We start from the raw sequence: 18,304 nt of genomic DNA on the forward strand, positions 1-18,304 counted from the left end.
GAAATGTAAGTACAATATTTATATTCCAGTTGATTTATTTGATAATTAGATGGTAAAAATGAGAAAGGCAGCAATTTTTCAGTACTAGTGCGCTGTGACACTTTTGTATTTGTATGTCTGATTTTGTAAGCAGGTAGTTTTTAAGTGAGGTGCAACTTGGGGGTATTACACAAGACAAATCAGACTCCTGAAAAGGCCCAGTCGTCTGGAAAGGTTGAGAGCCACTGCCTTAAAAGGGACCTGATGCTCTCTGGGCGGGTGCTCAGCGCTCCCTGAAAATCTCCAGGGTTCTCCCACTGGGCTCTCCCAAAATTGAAGCAACCAGAACCTCTAGTCTCTTTTGAAAATCATGCCCATGGATTCAAACAAACAGACTCCAAACACAAACAGTGCCGCTTATCTCCTTACCCTGCGCGTCTCCTCCCGAGGTCAGCACAGCAATGGCTTTCCCAATCCCCAGGTTGTGTGTGCGCTCATGTTTTTCTGGTGGCTGCGACATTTTCTTAGCTGGAATATAAAAATAATATATAGATTGATAAAGGAGAGTCCCTTCCCGGGTGCCTCCTGCCTGCCCGATTCCCACACGGTCTCTGGGACCAGGACAGTTTCTTGCAGTCAGGGCTATCTCCTTTCAAAGCACCACCACTCAGTAAACGACAAGCCAAAATGTCAATCCTGTAAATTATACTCTGTGCAGCGTCAGCCGCACCTAAATCTGGAGGCGCGCAATGAGCTGTCACGTTGTGTGTCTGAGGGACCAACGGATACAGACTTTGGCAGAGCAGCTAGGAGTTGCTGCTTTGGGCCCTTTTCAACAGGTTTTGGGGTTTTCTGTTTGTTTGTTTAGTTGTTCTGATGGTACACACCACCAATCGACAGGCACATCCCTGCAAAGTAACAAAGCCACATGGTATGAGCTGAAATTTAGGTTTGCAAAATCCCAACGCACAATCAGAAGGGAAAAGCGCATACTGTGCCTCCGAGGGTTTTTTCGCAGATGTCCCTAGTCACTGAGCAGCAGTATGCACCAGCTGGTCAGCTAGCAGAAGTATCTGATCAAAGTGACCTGTTCTTTTCCGACAATGGGCCTGATCCTCAGTTACGGTAAGGCCATTGTATACTGCTTTGGCAGTGTATAGGGCCTTACGTTCTGCCACTGGCATGCTGGGTGAACTTGGGCAAGTCATTTCACTGCCCGGTGCCTCAGTTTCCCCATCTGTAACACGAGGAGAATGATATGGACCCCCTTTATAAAGCTCCAAGCTCTATGGATGAAAAATACCATAAGAGTTAGGTGTTATTAATTATATGGGGAGTATAAATTACATTTATGTTCATTTTAAGGCCCCTTCACATCACTAGAGTGGTGTAAAGCGATTTTAGGGTAACTAAGTTAGGCTCAAAGGCACATTTAAAGAAACTTTCTCTGGTGGCTTAAGTCCCAAATTGAGGTTTTATTAAAAAAAAAAAAAAGAAACTCCATTATTCATAGATTTTTTTCATATTTTTCCAGTAAAAACATTTAAGAAAATTTTCCGGCAGCACCTGGACCCAAAACCGTTTTAGCATGATTTGGACCTGCACGGATCTACTGATGGGAAACCCTGGATAAGAGCTAGGTACTATTATGATGATTGTTCCAGGCACCAGAACCAGCCCATGTAGCTGCCTAGAAAGTGACCAGAAAGAAAAGCGAAACTGACTTGCCTATTTTCATCCTGGGGTGAATTTTAAAGAAAAGAAATCCAACATCATAAATGGTGGCAATTATTCTTTGTGTTACAGGACTACACAGAGGCTCTGAATAAAAACCAGGCTCACACTGTGCTCGGCGCTGTACAAACACCTAGGAAGAGACAGTCCCTGCCCTGAATAATAATAAGGCAAAAAGAGGGGAAGTCACTTGTCTGGTCAGTGGCAAAGCTGGGAATAGAACCTAGGTCACTTGAGTCCCAGCCTGTTCTAGTCTATATAAGTTTGCATAGCGTGTTCAACACTGTGGTATGTGTGCGCTATAGTCCAGCGCTCTATTCACTAGGTCACACTGCCGCTCTGCCTGAAAACCTTATAATCTAAACGAGCATGACAGACAAAGGGTGGAAGGGGAAACTGAGGCACGGAGTGGGGCTGTGACTTGCCCGAGGTTATGCAACAGGTCAGTGGCAGAGCCTGAGTCCAAGGAGGTCTCCTGAGTCCAAGTCCAGTGCCCTAACCGCTAGACCATGTAGCCTCCTCCATAAAAGTGTGATGTATCATTCTTCGGTTCCTCAGATCAGGCACCCAAATCAGAGAGCACTTTGGCAAAGCCGGGCCTATATAACTGCAGTAAAATAAAACTCCTGTGCCCTGCATGCACCACCCTGCTATTAATTTCAACATGATCCCGTCAGCCTGTTCCTTCACTGAATCCTGGTGTGACAAGCGGTTGTCCTTTCCCCGTGCCCTTTCTCACCGTTGAGCTCAGTGGAACTCCGGAGGTCACCAGCTTTCAGTTACATCAACATCTTCCAGGCAGAAGCTGAGACAAAACCATTAATGCCGCTTGCCCAGTTTGGGGACCTCAATTTGAGGGGAGGTGCTCGGGTTAACAACGCCCCCGCCAGGAAGCCATCTGCAAATGAAAACTCTGGGGCCTGCTGTGTATGCATATGTCGTACCAGTTTAATCATTTTGATTGGGGGTGTGATTTTATACTGCTATAATTATAGTAACACAACCCTTCGTGACGGATGCAGTTCTCATAAGTTTGAGAACAACACCTAGTTCTTATATAGCATTTTTCATCAGTAGCTCTCCAAGTGCTTCACAGAGGAGATTATACTGGTATAAAGGTGCCACATGGACACGATGCACCATCTGTGTACACTGTCTGCTGACAGGGGGGGAGGGATAGCTCAGTGGTTTGAGCATTGGCCTGCTAAACCCAGGGTTGTGAGTTCAATCCTTGAGGGGGCCACTTAGGGATCTGGGGCAAAATCAGTACTTGGTCCTGCTAGTGAAGGCAGGGGGCTGGACTCAATGACCTTTCAAGGTCCCTTCCAGTTCTAGGAGATGGGATATCGCCATTAATTTATTTTATTTATTTATTAAAAAGCTCAGTGTTTGCCACCGACCAAGCTCTTTCAGCTGAGCGCGTGCACAGTCCGTGTGTGCTGTGTCCACGCAGCATCAGGTTGCACTGGCTGAAGCGTGGGGCACTGTCACGGTCGGGCTTTTACCACTTTTCACGGAAAGTGTCCTGGGTTTTACATTATTCAGGTTTTACCATTTTCACCAGAATTTTGGAAGAGGGGAACTCCCCAGAACCAGCTCTCTGCTCCAGAAGGAGAGAGAGCGGCTCGGTAAATTGGTGGCCCAAGCCATCCTCCCGTCCCTGAATATCAACCTCGATATTTACTCAGAAAACCATGAAGTTCATTTTTTGCACCGATTTTCACCCATTTTTAAATGTTTGTAATAAATACTGATAAATTCCTAGGACATTTTAAACAAAACAAAACCCAAAAACAAAGGTCTGTGACTGTGGACAGTCACCCCAGAGTCCTTCGGGCACACGGCCTCGTGGGAAATTGTCACTGTACAGTGTAAGACCCATTCATCCCTCAGGAAATTGTGGGTATTTGGGGTCAATCCCCTCTGTTCTATCCCATGATCAACTGCACAACTCTCTTCCTCATTGTAAGGACAGGGCATACAATCCTGTTGGATTTGCAAGGTCGCTAGATCTGTCAAATGGAGACAATAACCCATCCTTTGCTTAAACTCTTTGGGGACAAGGGCTGTTCCTTTGTCTCTTTACAACACCCAGCACCACATTGAGAGAAGACTGTTTTGCCAGGACTTTTGCTGTGGCTTTTAGAGGAAATGCCTCTACCCAGTTTGAAAAAGGATCGATAACCACCTTTGCCTCTCTGGTTCCTTGGTAAAGGACCTATACAATCAATCTGCAAAGCCATCCATGGACTTTCATACACCTGAGATTGCAACGGTGCATTCCTTTTGGATGGAGTAGAGCTGGCTTGGGCACAAGCCAAACAGTTGTCACAATATTGTTGTACATCCAACCTAAGAAGTGGCAGTCAGGGGGCGTTGGACAGTTTCATCCACTCCCTGATGTCCTCCTGTAGGAGTGTCATGAACCACATACATTATTTCCCTTCTTAGGTGAGTTGAAGCTGCCCACGCAGGAAAAGGACCTCCTGTGTACATGAGAATTCCGTCCACAACCTGTAAATACTGTCTATATCTCCTGTGTAAGGGGTTTAATGTTAGTGATCATTCTTCTGCTTTGGAAAGCTCCTGGGTTACCCTCACTATGTCCTTGTCCAATTTTTGCATTTCTTTTTAAGTCAGGTATGTCAATATTTACAACCTTAGTTGAGGTAATTGGGCACATGGGACCAAGGGTAATGATGGAATACTCTTGGTCCTTTTCCCTCCAGAATTCCCCTGATCAGGCACCCTCTCAGGCCAATTTATCGGGCTTTCCATTCTCAGTAGTATAGGGTTCTAATTTCCAGTGGGCCTTTATCTTTTTCTAGCAGGCTAGCCCCATGGGGTACACACTGGTCACTAGGTGCAACCACAATTCATATAATAATGTTGCTCCTTTGTTTCAGTGTTTTGTCCACATTTGCGGCCTTGCTGGGTTGTTTCCCTTAGGAGGAGAAAGTGATGATATGAGTCAGGTGTATTCTTTGACGCAAACCTGTTTATGTACAAAGTATGCACACATACCCCTTAGACACAACAGACAACAACAGCAGGCAGTTTCCTTGCTCACAATATCCAAGCCTGCCTCCCCCACCAGTCCTGTGCTCCAAAGAGATCTCTCTCTCTGCTTCCTCATGAGTCATGACTACTTCACTTGCTGTCTTGCAACTTTCTGCCTTACTCACACACAGCTGCAACCAATCAATCCCCTGTCCCCAGTGTATGCAGGGAAACCCCTCAGCCCACATGGCTTAGGACTTCTTAGCTTTCCCATTCTGGCATAATGCCTTGGGCGGTAGCCTCCTTTTGTTTCAGCTATCACTACACAAAAAGGTATTTAACTGCTCCTTCCAGTTGGCCCAAATGAAGGGTCATTATTACACCCATCAGCTTTAACCTGGTCTGTGATTGTCTGTATACATTAAAGACCCACTTGATGGCAGCCATGAATACCTTCCAGCAAAACAAACAATAACAGGGATTGGAAAAATAACTGCAAGAAAACAGTATTCAGTACCTGAATAACAAGGAGTCCGGTGGCACCTTAAAGACTAACAGATTTATAAGCTTATGCCCAAATAAATCTGTTAGTCTTTAAGGTGCCACCGGACTCCTTGTTTTTAACTCCTTGTTGTTCCTGCATCTGACGAAGTGGGTATTCACCCCTGAAAGCTTATGCTCCAATACGTCTGTTAGTCTATAAGGTGCCACAGGACTCTGTCGCTTTTTATAGATCCAGACTAAAACAGCTACCCCTCTGATACTTGTTTTTGTGGATACAGACTAACATGGCTACCCCCTGCTACTGTACAGTACCTGAATGTTTTCTGTATAATTTTAGCACAATTACCATAGTGATTGGAACCTTTGACATTTCCTTTACACTTTGTAAGAATATACAGTTTGGGGCGGGGATGGGTGGGGCACTTGCATTTGATACACTGTAGTCCTAGCAATAAAGCTACAAAAGCAATGATGTTATTACAGTCGCTATCTGGGAGAGGATGCGAAGGCAGATTAGTGGCTAACGCAGAGCCACCAGGTCAGCCATAAAGGGAATGAGCTTAGGGCCAGCAATAACTCAGACAGAATCCTAGAAACCATATGCATCTACTGGGGAGAAAACCTTAGCAAAGATCCCTTAGTGGAGTATATCTCCACAATTGTTCCAACAAGGGATGTAATTTACACCTCATCAGAATGGGGTGTGGGTCCAGCCCCCAAATCCACCAGACTCTACGTGATCCCCAGAAGACAAGGGCTATGGACCAAAAGCCCTCATGTCTCTGGGTTTCTGATGCCTCCCATCCCATTCCCTAACAGCACGGCTCCATTGACGTCCTCTAGCTATAACTCCCCTTGAATGGTGGAGGGAGTTCCCCACTGTGGAAACCTGGGAGGGACGGTGTTCCCCCTTTCCTTGGGAATCTCCATAGGGGCCAGTGTGGTGGCAACAATTCACAGCCCTGCCCCCAGTGTTAGATCTGAGCTGCCCCCACCCCCTATCCAGATCCTGACCCTATGGAGGGCTCTACATGGAGCCTCAAAAATGGGATGGGGGTGTGTGTATGTCAGTGCCACAGAGATGGTCTAGGGCAGCAGTTCTCAACCAGGGGTCCGGGGCCTCCTGCGGGGCCGCGAGCAGGTTTCAGGGGGTTCACCAAACAGGGCCAATGTTAGACTCACTGGAGCCCAGGGCAGAAAGCCAACGTCCCGCTGTGCAGAGCTGAAGTCTGGGCCCCTGAGCTCTGCCACCTGGGGCTGAAGTTGAAGCCGGAGCAACTTGGCTTTGTGGGGCTATGGCGTGGGGCCCTGGGCAGTTGCCCGGCTTTCTACCGCCTAACGCCAGCCCTGGCTTTTATATGCAGAAAACCAGTTGTGGCGGCACAGGTGGGCCATGGAGTTTTTATAGCATATTGGGGGGCTGGTGGGGGCGGGGACTCAGAAAAAGGTTAAGAACCCCTGGTCTAGGGCTTACCTAATTCTCTCTCTTGCCAAATCTCCACATTCAGTGGGCATTTGGGCCAGTCACCAAGGAGAACCCCCAAGTCAAGCCCCCTAACTAACATGGGGCTAGATTCTCTCAGGCCAATGGGGAGGCCTCTCCGACAGCCCTCAGTTCAGTCCCTGCTATAGGGCCTGCTCTCCTCCATGAGCTGCTAGCAGAGAACATTGTGATGTCACTGGAAAGCCCAGGCAACTGTTTCTTTGTTCACAGGTTATGTCATCTCCATGGCCTGGAGGTCCACCCCCTCCCAGTGAGGACTGATGGGATGGTCTCTCTGTTGCATCAGGAGGCAGCTAACCAGAGAGGGGATTTTTTTTTTTTTAAGCTACCTCTCAACTTTGTCCGACAGTCCCCCAATTTCCATAGCCGTGCGGTCTGCGCCAGCTCTACTTTGCCGCCAGTTCCCCCGAGATCCCTCTGCTCCAGCACACTTGGCCGCTTCGCCTGGCACCGTACTCCTCCCAGCATGGCAAGTGGCTCAGATGGAGTCCAATTCTGGCTGCCACGCTACAGTAAGTCATTAGGAACTGCGGGTTCTTAGCGTCTCTGAAGAGCAGGCCTCTAGGGCCAAGATCTTGATAAGCATTTAGGCTTTGATTTCAATGAAAATGAGGAGCCTGCAGACCTTTGAGGATCTGGGCCGAGGTATCTCAGGTTGGTCACTGAAAAACTGAGTATCAGAGGGGTAGCCGTGTTAGTCTGAATCTGTAAAAAGCAACAGAGGGTCCTGTGGCACCTTTGAGACTAACAGAAGTATTGGGAGCATAAGCTTTCGTGGGTAAGAACCTCACTTCTTCAGATGCAAGATGCACTTCTTGCATCTGAAGAAGTGAGGTTCTTACCCATGAAAGCTTATGCTCCCAATACTTCTGTTAGTCTCAAAGGTGCCACAGGACCCTCTGTTGAAAAACTGAGGAACACTAATCAGTGGCCACTTTAAAAAAATATTGGCCAAAGCCTCTAGCTCCCTCCAGTTGTGAAGGAAACCTTCCCAAGGTGAACCAGCTGTTGCAGCAACTCAAATGTTTTAAGGAGCAATCTGAAGAAGGAGAGGGCTCTTCAAGACACTTTCCCTGCTCCACCAGCATGACAGTACACTACAGTCTTCAGCTACCGTATGGCAGTGTTTATTTCCCATTCAGCTCCTAAGAAATCCTTAGAAAGCTTGTCTGGGGTTACTCATGCAGGGCCACTGCCCACAACCTCCTTTCCTGCTGTGTCTACAGGGCTAAGGAAACAAGCCTGCAAAGGGTTAAGTGGATGGAGATCAGATGCAGCTGGGGAGGGAGGGCTGGATTTTGGCTACTGTGAGAAGGGGAACAGGCAGTTGTAGTTGCCAGTATTGACTGGGACAGTTTTGCACGGACTCTGGGGAGGCAGAGGGAGACGGTGTGGGGGAGCTAGGGGAGGGGACAGAATGGGGGGAGGTTGCTGCTGGGCCAGAGGGAGCCAAGTGTGTCACTGGGCAACTGGGGGTGGGAGCAGGGGTTGCTGGGATGGGAGGGGAATCTGTTGGCTTGGGAAGGTGGGGTGGGAGAGAAGGAGGAGTTGAGTAACATGGGGAGTCAATGGGTGAGTGAGGGAAGCAGGATGGGGTGTGAGTAGACTGAGGGGACAGTGAGTCAGTCAGTTGTAGCAGACCCTCCCCTCCATGGAAACAATTAGTGTAGGCCTTAGAACAGGGGTGGGCAAACTTTTTGGCCTGACGGCCACATCTGGGAATAGAAATTGTATGGCGGGCCATGAATGCTCACAAAATTGGGGTTGGGATGCGGGAGTGGGTGAGGACTCTGGTTGGGGGTGTGGGCTCTGGGGTGGGGCCAGAAATGAGGAGTTCAGGGTATGGGAAGGGGATCGGGGCTGGGGGAGGGGGTTGGGGTGCAGGACGGGCTGCAGGCTCTGGCTGGGGGTGCAGGCTCTGGGGTGGGGCTGGGGGGTTTGGGGTGCAGGAGGGTGCCTGGGATCAAGGGGTTTGGCGGGCAGGAGGGGGATCAGGGCTGGGGCAGGCAGTTGGGGCATGGGGAGAGGCTCAGGGGTGCAGGCTCCAGGCGGCGCTTACCTCAAGCAGCTCCTGGAAACAGGTGTATGTCCCTTCTCTGGCTCCTAGCTGCTGGGTGTTGTAATGGGAGCTATAGAATGGCATAGCTTTAGCTGCTAGCACTATTCCTGGCAGGGATGGAAGCATCCCCATCCCCATCCCCTCCTGCTACATGGGCTGGGGTGGCAGCTTCCAAGGGTGGGTGTTTTAAACCCCAGGACAGTCCTGGTCAAAACAGCAGAGTTGGGGAGAAGTGATAAGAACCAGGGGGAGCCCCAACCTGCGAGATCACACACTGTTCTTCCTGCAGAACCTGTCTCACAGGGCACACACTGAATAAGGCAAGGGGATGCAGTGACTGATTCCTGCCTCATTCTAACCTTTATTTGTTTGTGGTTAAACACTGTGCAGATCCGCTGAGGGTTATCTATGGACCTGCTCTGAATTAACGCCCACTGTCACTGAGCATAATCTGGTGCCTGGGATGGATGCTCCATGGTGGATGTAGGTGGGGGAACCAGTTCAGCAGAGATGATAAAAGTAACGTATTGCAAAAACAATAGTGTATTTCCCCAACATTTAAATGTATTTAAAAATAAGTAATTTAATTTGATGCCAACAGAGAAAACATTTGATTTTTTGGTAGACAGGACACTGCTTGTGACCTTTTCTCTTTACTCCTGATCAACTAAGTGATTTAAAAATACATGTTCCCACATTCACTGCTGCTATTACTTGAATTCTAGCTGAAGCTCCTCATGAAATCGGAGCCCTGCTGTGCTAGGTGCTGGACATACACTTTGTAAGAGATGGTCTCTGCCCCAAAGAACGTGCTATTTCCCTATTTTACAGATGGGGAAACTGAGGCAGAGAGCGTGAGCCCATGATTCAGGAAGGTAGCTAAGCATATGCATCACTTCCATGACTTCAGTGGGACTACTCACATGCTTAAGCAGGTGGCTGAATCAAGGTCTGCATAGCTTACCTGAGATCAGATGGGGTGCATGTGGTAGAGGCAGGTCTCCCGAGTCACAATTCATAGAGTTTAAAGCCAGAAGGGATTCCTGTGATCATCTAGTCTGACCTCCTGCATATCACAGACCACAGGACTTCCCTGGATTAATCCCTGTTCAAACTAGTGCATATTTTTAGGGGAAAAAAATCCAATTTTGATTTAAAAATCCAGTTGAGGAGAATCCGCCACAGCCCTTGGTGAGTTGTTTCAGTGATTAACTGTCTTCACTGTTAAAAAATGGAGCCTTATTTCTAGTCTGAATTTGTCTAGTGCTTTAACCACAAGACGCCTCCTCTCTCGCATCCAGCTTGGCCAATGGGGCAGGAGTGCAGCAAGAACACAATGAAAGCCTGTGTTGTGATGTAGACAGGATTTGCTTGCAACAGCTAGTTGAACAATTATGAATAACAAATGCCCTTGTTAACAAACCAACCAAAATAATGATCAGTTGGCTAACAGTTAATGAACAGAGGAAAGTTAAATTAATTGGCTAACATTCGTGAACTGCAAATTGAGGGCTTGGCTTTAATCATCACACACATTCCCCTTGTCAACTGTCTTGGTTGTCTCTCAAGGAAGAGAGGTGTGGTTAGCTGAGAGAGCTCTGCAGGTTGTCAAACCTGATGGTGTGCATTTATAACCCTTCTTTATTAAGTCAATGCCATCAGCCAGATTTTCTCTGAGCTCCCTTCATGCTCCGAGCTGAAGCACTGGGGCTGGTTGAAAGTTTTCCATTTAAACTCTTCTTTGATGGAAAATTGGGAATTTGATTAAAAAAATTTTCATGAAAAGTGCTGGCTTTCTGCAGGGAATTTTGATATTTAATGAAAAACCTGAACACCTGAAATCCAAAGAGATTTCACGTTTGGGCTGAAATATTTCAGGTCTTCCACCATCGCCCACTGTGGGAGGAGGGATAGCTCAGTGGTTTGAGCATTGGCCTGCTAAACCCAGCGTTGTGAGCTCAATCCTTGAGGGGGCCATTTAGGGATATAGGGCAAAAATCTGTCTGGGGATTGGGCCTGCTTTGAACAGGGGGTTGGACTAGATGACCTCCTGAGGTCCCTTCCAACCCTGAGATTCTGTGATTCAATACCAAGATGATTAGTCTTAGAAGCCTGACAGAAACTCCCTGAGCAGGGTGGCCTAGAACTCACCAGCATCCACATGGTGGCGTGATTCCTGGGATTCATATACTAAGTAGTTGTGCTAGATAGCTTTCATTCCTGGGATGGGGCCACCTCCTGTACCTGGGTCAGATGAAAAAACCCAGCCTTGCACCCAACCTGTCATGCCTGGGCTCATAACTGAATGCCCAGGGGGAGAGTGTGTGCTAACACAGGACTAGCTGAGTCATCCAGCCAGATTTCAAGGGATGCACACAAGACCAGACACCTCTTTATTATCACTATGATCTGATGACACTCATTTGTAAAGCACTTGTCACTCCTGGGCTGGTGACATGATGGGTCCTGGTATCTAGGGAGGGAAAGGCCAAAGGAGCAGCAAACTGTTTTTACGCCGATACATAGAACTCACTGAGTGGTTATTGGTTTGTCAAGCACCAAGTACATTGTCAGTGCCCAATAAATAATAATAGGTATTTCCCACACCTGTACCTCTCCATTCGCTGAAATCCCCAAACCCTCCACCGGATATTCCCACTACCTTTCTCCCTGCTCATCCACTAAAGTGCCATCGTTTTCTACCCTCTGCTGTCATTCCCTCTCCTCCATCCAACATCAACAAACCTCCCTATCAGAGGGGTAGCCGTATTAGTCTGTATCCACAAAAACAACGAGGAGTCTGGTGGCACCGTAAAGACTAACAGATTTATTTGGGCCTAAGCTTTCGTGGGTAAAAAACCCCACTTCTTCGGATGCATGGAGTGAAAATTACAGATGCAGGCATTATATACTGACACATGGAGAGAAGGGTAAGGTAACTTATATATTTATGCCTGCATAAATATACTGCCTGCATCTGTAATTTTCACTCCATGCATCTGAAGAAGTGGGGTTTTTACCCACGAAAGCTTAGGCCCAAATAAATCTGTTAAACCTCACTACGTTTCAATTAAAACCTTCTGATGAATCATTTCCCCCCACCCCCATTATTTGCAGTTCTCAGCACCAACGTGCCCACCAGCACCCAGACCCACTCCATCCAAATCCTCTTCATATCCCCAGTCTCTCCCCATCCCAGATGCATTCCACCCCGTACTCTGTGTGCATGCTCAGTTTCCATTCACTTGTTAAAGAAGGGCTAGATTGTGATGTCCTTGCTCACTTTGGGTAGCATCTTATCCCATCAGCAGCCCCATTATAATCAACCAGGTGATACCTGGGGAATAAAGCACTACCAGGTGCAAGCAAGAGTGTTACAATCTGATCCTAAGCGTTTCAGCAACAAATTACTCATCAGTCTGCAAATATCAAACTCCACTAACCTGGTGGCTCTTTTTTTTTCTGGGAGAACGGGAAGAAGGTGAAGAAAAAGAAAACTGCGAAAGCAAGTGACACAGAAATGAAAAGTTTGGACCCAACTACAGAGAGGTCCAATGGAGACCACATAACCGGAAAGTGCATGCTTTCCTCCCTTGTATTTATAGACATTATATCAGCCCGCTGGAGCAGCTGCCTCTCCCATGCCTCCCTCTTATTGGCTGATATAAAGGGCATGGCCTTACATTGAAGAGGTTTGAATCACATTGCCTTGCAAACTAATTTTAAAAACCAGGGCCTGATTCTCACTTACACTAAGGCCTCTTTATGTCAGTCTGGCAGCGTAAATGTGCCTTGAAGTGGGTATAAATGTCCTCACCCCCCACTGAGAGCACCCTCCGCACAGAGGGCCACTGTGGCTGATTCAGAACAGAGATAAAGGCTCTACAACAGCTCTACCATTAGCCCACAGCATAGGAAGTGGATAAGGGATGTAGCCAGAGTGCACCGCACTGGCCCCTAGGAAGTAGAGTATAAGTCAGGACAGCCCTACAGTTTCTCTGACTTACACCAGGATTCAGGCCAGGCACGGCCACAGAATACAGGGAATGCCAAAGTGGCTTCAATCTACCTTAAACCCCCTCCACCCACCCATCGTTCCTGCCCCAAGTGCAGAAAAATAACTCAACACCAGGCCTATAAAACTTACTTTATTTCAGTTATAAATGGTTAATTTCAACTGCTCAGCGAATTAAAGTTACAAACAGAATGGCCTTTTGGATTCTCACTGCAGAAAGCACCATCATGATTTGAACGAACAGCAGGATCGTATTCTGCGTGAACTACCACAAAGGCTACTCCCGTGGGAGTTGGAGTTCTCCATTCATTCCATGAACAGAAGCCCCGAGCTAATGGTATTACTTCTAGTTGAGCAAAGGATGTGAAGACAAATAATTAACCAGACTGATTCATGGGCATGGCTAAGCAACCAGAAATCACGGGGAGGTGGGGACAGTGTCCCAATACAATGATTATTATCTCACGGAAGTGCTTTGTAGTGAATGGGTCCAGCATCATTAGCGAAGCTGACAAGTTCAAGAGGAATGCTGTAATCTTGCATGTACACAAGCAGTGGATAGGAGTCCTTTCATGGCCAAGAAGTAACACAAATCTTTTACTTACTCCTGTGAGGTAGGTTTTAAAGATAAGAAGACAAACGCTGGATGACGGCTGGGTCTTGTAGTGTCACCCGTCAAAGCCAGAATACAACCTCAAACACAAACACGTTTTGAAGGCCAAGTCAGGGTTGAGAGTATGCTCCTTCAAACATAATTACTTCTATGCAGTGAGCAACACAATGCGAGTCACACAACACATGGCAAGACAAACAGGCCCACAGGATGATGGGAAAGGTTATAGGGAATAGGGAAAGACTAGTTCAAAAATACCCAAGGGAAACAGTAGCTCCCAAGATAGTATATATTGCCTGATGCCAAAGACTGTATGCATCAGTGCCTGGAGACAATTGTGCAGCTTCAAAAAGAGAAAGCAGGTCCACAACCTCTCTTGTTCTACTCCCCAATGAGACTGCCTTGTATTATTATTGCTTATTATTTGTAATATGGTAGACCCAAGAGGCCCGCCATAGGGAAACATAGACAGCAGCCAGGGTCCCATTGTGCTAAGTTGGAAAATATAGTAAGAGACAGTTCCTACCTCAAAGAGCTTGCAATTGAAATAGACAAGACAGACAAAAGGTGGGAAGAGAAAGAGAGGCACAGAGACAAGTGACTTGCCCCAGGTCACACAGCAGGTCAATGGCAGAGCCAGGGCCGCCCAGAAGATTCAGGGGGCCTGGGGCAAAGCAATTTCGGGGGGCCCTTCCATAAAAAAAAGTTGCAATACTATAGAATGCTATATTCTCGTGGGGGCCCCTGTGGGGACTGGGACAAATTGCCCCACTTGCCCCACCCCGGGTGGCCCTGGGCAGAGCTGGGAATAAAACCAGATATCCCAAGTAGAGCAAGGTGACATTTTTCAGATGAATAGTTTATTTGCTGAAAAACGCAGTTTTGATCGACCCAAAACTATATGTGAATTTGCCTTGGTTGGTTTAGGTTGTTAGTCTTATAAAGCCAAAGAGAATGACAATGACACGTTAGTCTGGTGATTAAGGCACTCCCCTGGAAGTAGATGTGGATTTAAATCCCTCTTCTGAATCAGGCAGGCAGGCAGAAGATTTGAATCCACATATCCTACCTCCCAGGTGAGTGCCTTAATCACCAAGCTAAACAGTTGTTTGCTTTCCCTGGCCCAATGAGGAACAATATTTTATACAAAGTAGAAGACCTTCAACAGGAGAGCTTGAGACCAGACTGGTGGTTGGGCTGATCACCTATGTGGGGGGAGATTTGAGTTCAAGTTCTACTGCAAGAGTAGGGATTCAACCCTGGCTTTACCACATACAGGCAAGTACCCTCACCACTGGGATAAAAGTAAACACACAGTTTTCTGCAGCTGACTGAATTTTTTCAGTTTGTTTTGATTTAAGTTTGCTGGCCAAACCAAGTTCCAGTCTGGCATCTATATGTACCAGGCCATGCTGCCTCAGCAAGCTTCATAGAAAGGGTCAGGTGCACTCCAAGTTTCCCTCATTTCCACCGACCCCTCCAGCTGAAATATATTTTAAGGTAGTTTCAGCAGAAGTGGGTTTCTGAAAAGCAGCAGGGCTGGCCCACTCCCAACTGGATAGAGCAGGATAATTTATTAACGCAGGGTGAAAAATAATTTTTTGGTGAACAATTTAGATTTTTCAACCAAATAATTTATTTATTTGGGGGGGGGCAAAAATGTCAAAACTGAACTGTTTTCACAATACATTTTGATTTTGAAGAAAGCTGAAAAATCTCAACCAGCTGTGTGACTTGTATAGCATCCAAATGATAGGTCCTTTGAGGACAAGTATGAAGCCAAGAAGATAAAGTCCCTCCTCCAAAGTACACACCAGGCTAACGGCTTGTCTACACTCAAATGTATACTGGTATAAACTAAGACATACCGACAGTTATTCTGGTCTCACCTCCTGTGTGGACACTCTTATTCTAGTAGGACTGCCTTCTTTTGGTTTAGTTTATGTCACTGGGGAAGGGGCTTAAGATAAATGAAAAAAAACTATGCTTATACCAAAATAAAAGTTTCCATGTGGGGGCTATCCTGGTATAACTGGTAAATCTTGCCTGTGATAGCATAAAAAATGCGGTGTTCTGTATATGTATATGACCACATGCGTCTGACGAAGTGGGTATTCACCCATGAAAGCTTATGCTCCAATACGTCTGTTAGTCTATAAGGTGCCACAGGACTCTTTGTCGCTGTATATGTAGATGCTTTTGGTCTCCATCACCAGGGCTGGGACGTACAGGAACGCCATGTCACTGAACACGGATGTCCGCTGCTCACTCCGTTTAGATTGGATTTTGTTCTTTAATGTCTCTCTTTGTGGGGGGGAGGTGGGAAGAGATTTTTAAGGAAAGCTTGACGGCTCCCTCCCCCCTAACTTTTTAACGTACCTGCATCTGCCACCAGTAGGGTGACCAGACAGCAAATGTGAAAAATCGGGATGGGGGGGGGGGGGGGTAACAGGAACCTATATAAGAAAAAGACCCCAAAATCGGGACATCTGATCACCCGAGCCACCAGCAGCTGCATCGCTCCCAGGTGACCCCCAGCTTGCTCTCCTCCATGGGGATTTTGCTTCTCCCCCCCCCCCCGGGTGCGTGACCCCCCCCACCCAACCTACTCTGAGCCCCCCTACCCCTTCAGCCCCCGGAGCACTGCGCCCCCAGGGTGACGTCACCCTCCTCTGCCTCCCCCAAGAGCCCCCCTCCAACCCTGGGGGGTGACACCGACCAACCGTCGCTCCTCGCCAGCACCCCCGCGCGGACAGCCCCACCCTCCTCCCACGCCCCACGCCCCACGCCCCGGGGTGACGCTGACCGCGCGTTTCCCGACCTGCCCCGCGCCGAGGCGCTCGCCGAACGATCACTTCCGCTCCAGCCCGCCTGGTTTCCGGCCGCCTCGTTGCCGGGATTTGGGGTGAGGGGCCCGCGCGCTCCGCCTGGTTCCGCTTCCGGTAAGAGAGTCCTGCCCGCTCCCGGGACCTCGGCCCCCCCCCCCCGCCAGCTCCCGGCCCGGGCCGTGAGGGACCCCCCGGGTCTTTCAGAGCCCGGCCCCTCACCCTCCCGCCGGACCCCCTCCTCCGCCAGACCCCGCCGTGCCCCCGCCCCTCCGGTAACTCTCCCTACCCCCGAGTGCCTCCCACCATGTCCCCCTACCCCATTCCCTCTGCTTCCACCCCCGTCAGACACCCTCATCCTTGGGGTGTCTCCTCCCCCCCCCCCTTCCCGGCTGGCCCCCTCCCCCAGAGGTCCCCACCACTGCTGGTGCTCTGCTCCCTCTCCTTGGTGGCCCCCCGCAGCTCTGGCCCCTGAATGCCTCCCACTCTTATCCCTCCCCACCTACAAACTCCCCTGTCAGACTCTCTGACCCCTTCCCCAAATGTGTCCCCTTGTCCCTAACGTCCCCCTCCACTGCTACTTCCTTTCCTGCTAACATCCTTCTGAGACCTCATGATGCTCCCTCCCCCCACAATAACCTTTACCCCCAATAATTCCTTGTGTCCCACCACCTGCTAACATCCTTCCCTCAGATTCCTGCGTCTTCCCCTTCAGACCCCTGCCATGGTGGTTGTGTGTACCGTCCCTGCCCTGTCAGATGCCTGTGTCTCTCCTTCTCTTTTCCCATTGGACCCTAAACACACATACCCCTTATGTGTCCCTCTCCAGCTTGCTAACATCTCTCCTGTGTCTCCATCTGTAACCCCTATTGTCCCCTGCACCTGCCACTAGCCCCCTGTTAGGCACCGGTGTGTTTCTCCCGTATCTAAACCTGAAACCTGCCGTGGATCTCCTTTCCTCCCACTGACCCATCCCCCTGTTCTCCCCACCCCCACATACACACAATAACCCCTAACAGTTCTTGGTGTTCCCCTCTATCTAACCTCTAACCCCTTGCCATGTGTGTTTCCTTCCCCACTTGCTAACTTACCCTCTATTCCCCCACCATAATTCCTAACATCTCCTCATGTCTTTCTCCCTTCCATAGTGACATCTCCCTCTGTTATCCCCTCCATAGTCCCAATGCCCCCTGTCCTGGTGTCTGTGTATCCCATCTGCTCCCATTCCACTGTGTCCCCAGTGCTCCTAACAACCTTGGTATGTGTCACCCCCAACTACTGAAATCCCTTGTTTCTACTTTGTAACCCCTAATACTTCCTCAGTGTCACTCCCACTCACCAATTTACCTCTTGATCTCACCCCTTAATCTCCATCACCCCCCGATATAGCTCTCCTGTAAATCCCCTATAGTTCCTCCATAACTCCTAAAACCACCTAGTGTCCTCCATGCCCCCATCCCAGCCAAAGAAACCAAACACCATCCATCTTGTGCTTTGTACAGAATAAACAGTAGGAAAGGAAAATATTGTAAAATCCTTACCTTTTACTAAAGGGAAAAGGGAACAAGTTCCTTCTTTGGAAGCTTTCTCTTCACAAGATCTAAAGGAGAAGAGCCCTTCTTGTGGTGCTTACTGTTGCTGCAGGGCTGTAAGCCTCTGGATCTTCTCTTACAAAAAGTATGGTAGGAACTTCAAGACTATATGTGATCAGGAGCTCAGTTTTATGGCTCATGAACCCCCTTTAGCTGGGTGTTTGTGGATTTTTCTGACTCTGAGGCAACAAGAATATCACGTATTGAATCTTGCAGCCGCTAACTGCAGGCCTCCCTTTCAAGTACTAGACCTGTCCATTCTTTCAAAGCAAATAGATGGGAGATCAAATCATCCAGCACTGGTTCCGTGGCCAGTCTTACTCCATGCTGCACTGGGGAGCAGAGGAGCTTCTGTCAGAGGGGAGAGTGCATACCTGTGGTCTAGAGAGCCTGATGGCCTATGTTGTTGGTGATGTGAGTGCAATTTGTTGCATTTCAGAAGCATTCTTTAGGCGTTTATATAGTGGTAGGTAACTCAC

General features: G+C 48.4%; 2 protein-coding genes across 12 annotated transcripts in view; one reads left to right on the forward strand and one right to left on the reverse strand.

Annotated features, from left to right (window-relative positions):
* PFKM (phosphofructokinase, muscle) overlaps nucleotides 1–12,383 on the reverse strand; it is a 59,498-nt gene extending 47,115 nt beyond the window's left edge. For 2 of the 4 annotated variants that reach the window (XM_042842200.2, XM_065575967.1), the window contains exons 1-2: nucleotides 12,224–12,383; nucleotides 409–507 (exon numbers count right to left, since the gene is read on the reverse strand). In XM_042842200.2, the coding sequence (XP_042698134.1) occupies nucleotides 409–507; nucleotides 12,224–12,362 (238 nt within the window). In that variant the 5' untranslated portion in view covers nucleotides 12,363–12,383. Of the gene's footprint in view, nucleotides 1–408; nucleotides 508–9,744; nucleotides 10,105–12,223 lie in introns of those variants that run through there. The other 2 variants (XM_005291900.5, XM_065575966.1) reach the window with 2 other exon arrangements.
* A 3,838-nt stretch (nucleotides 12,384–16,221) lies between these two features.
* Nucleotides 16,222–18,304, forward strand: part of SENP1 (SUMO specific peptidase 1) — a 30,667-nt gene continuing 28,584 nt past the window's right edge. For 3 of the 8 annotated variants that reach the window (XR_010594396.1, XR_010594397.1, XM_065575970.1), the window contains exon 1: nucleotides 16,222–16,350. Coding sequence is in view for 3 of the 8 variants with exons in the window: in XM_005291903.5 (XP_005291960.2) it covers nucleotides 18,226–18,239 (14 nt within the window). In the remaining 5 variants the exon portion in view is untranslated. Of the gene's footprint in view, nucleotides 16,351–18,140; nucleotides 18,240–18,304 lie in introns of those variants that run through there. The other 5 variants (XR_006172619.2, XM_005291903.5, XM_042842205.2 and 2 more) reach the window with 2 other exon arrangements.

The sequence above is a fragment of the Chrysemys picta genome, chromosome 22 (genome assembly GCF_011386835.1).
Source record: "Chrysemys picta bellii isolate R12L10 chromosome 22, ASM1138683v2, whole genome shotgun sequence".
In the NCBI taxonomy this organism is placed as follows: Eukaryota; Metazoa; Chordata; order Testudines; family Emydidae; genus Chrysemys; species Chrysemys picta.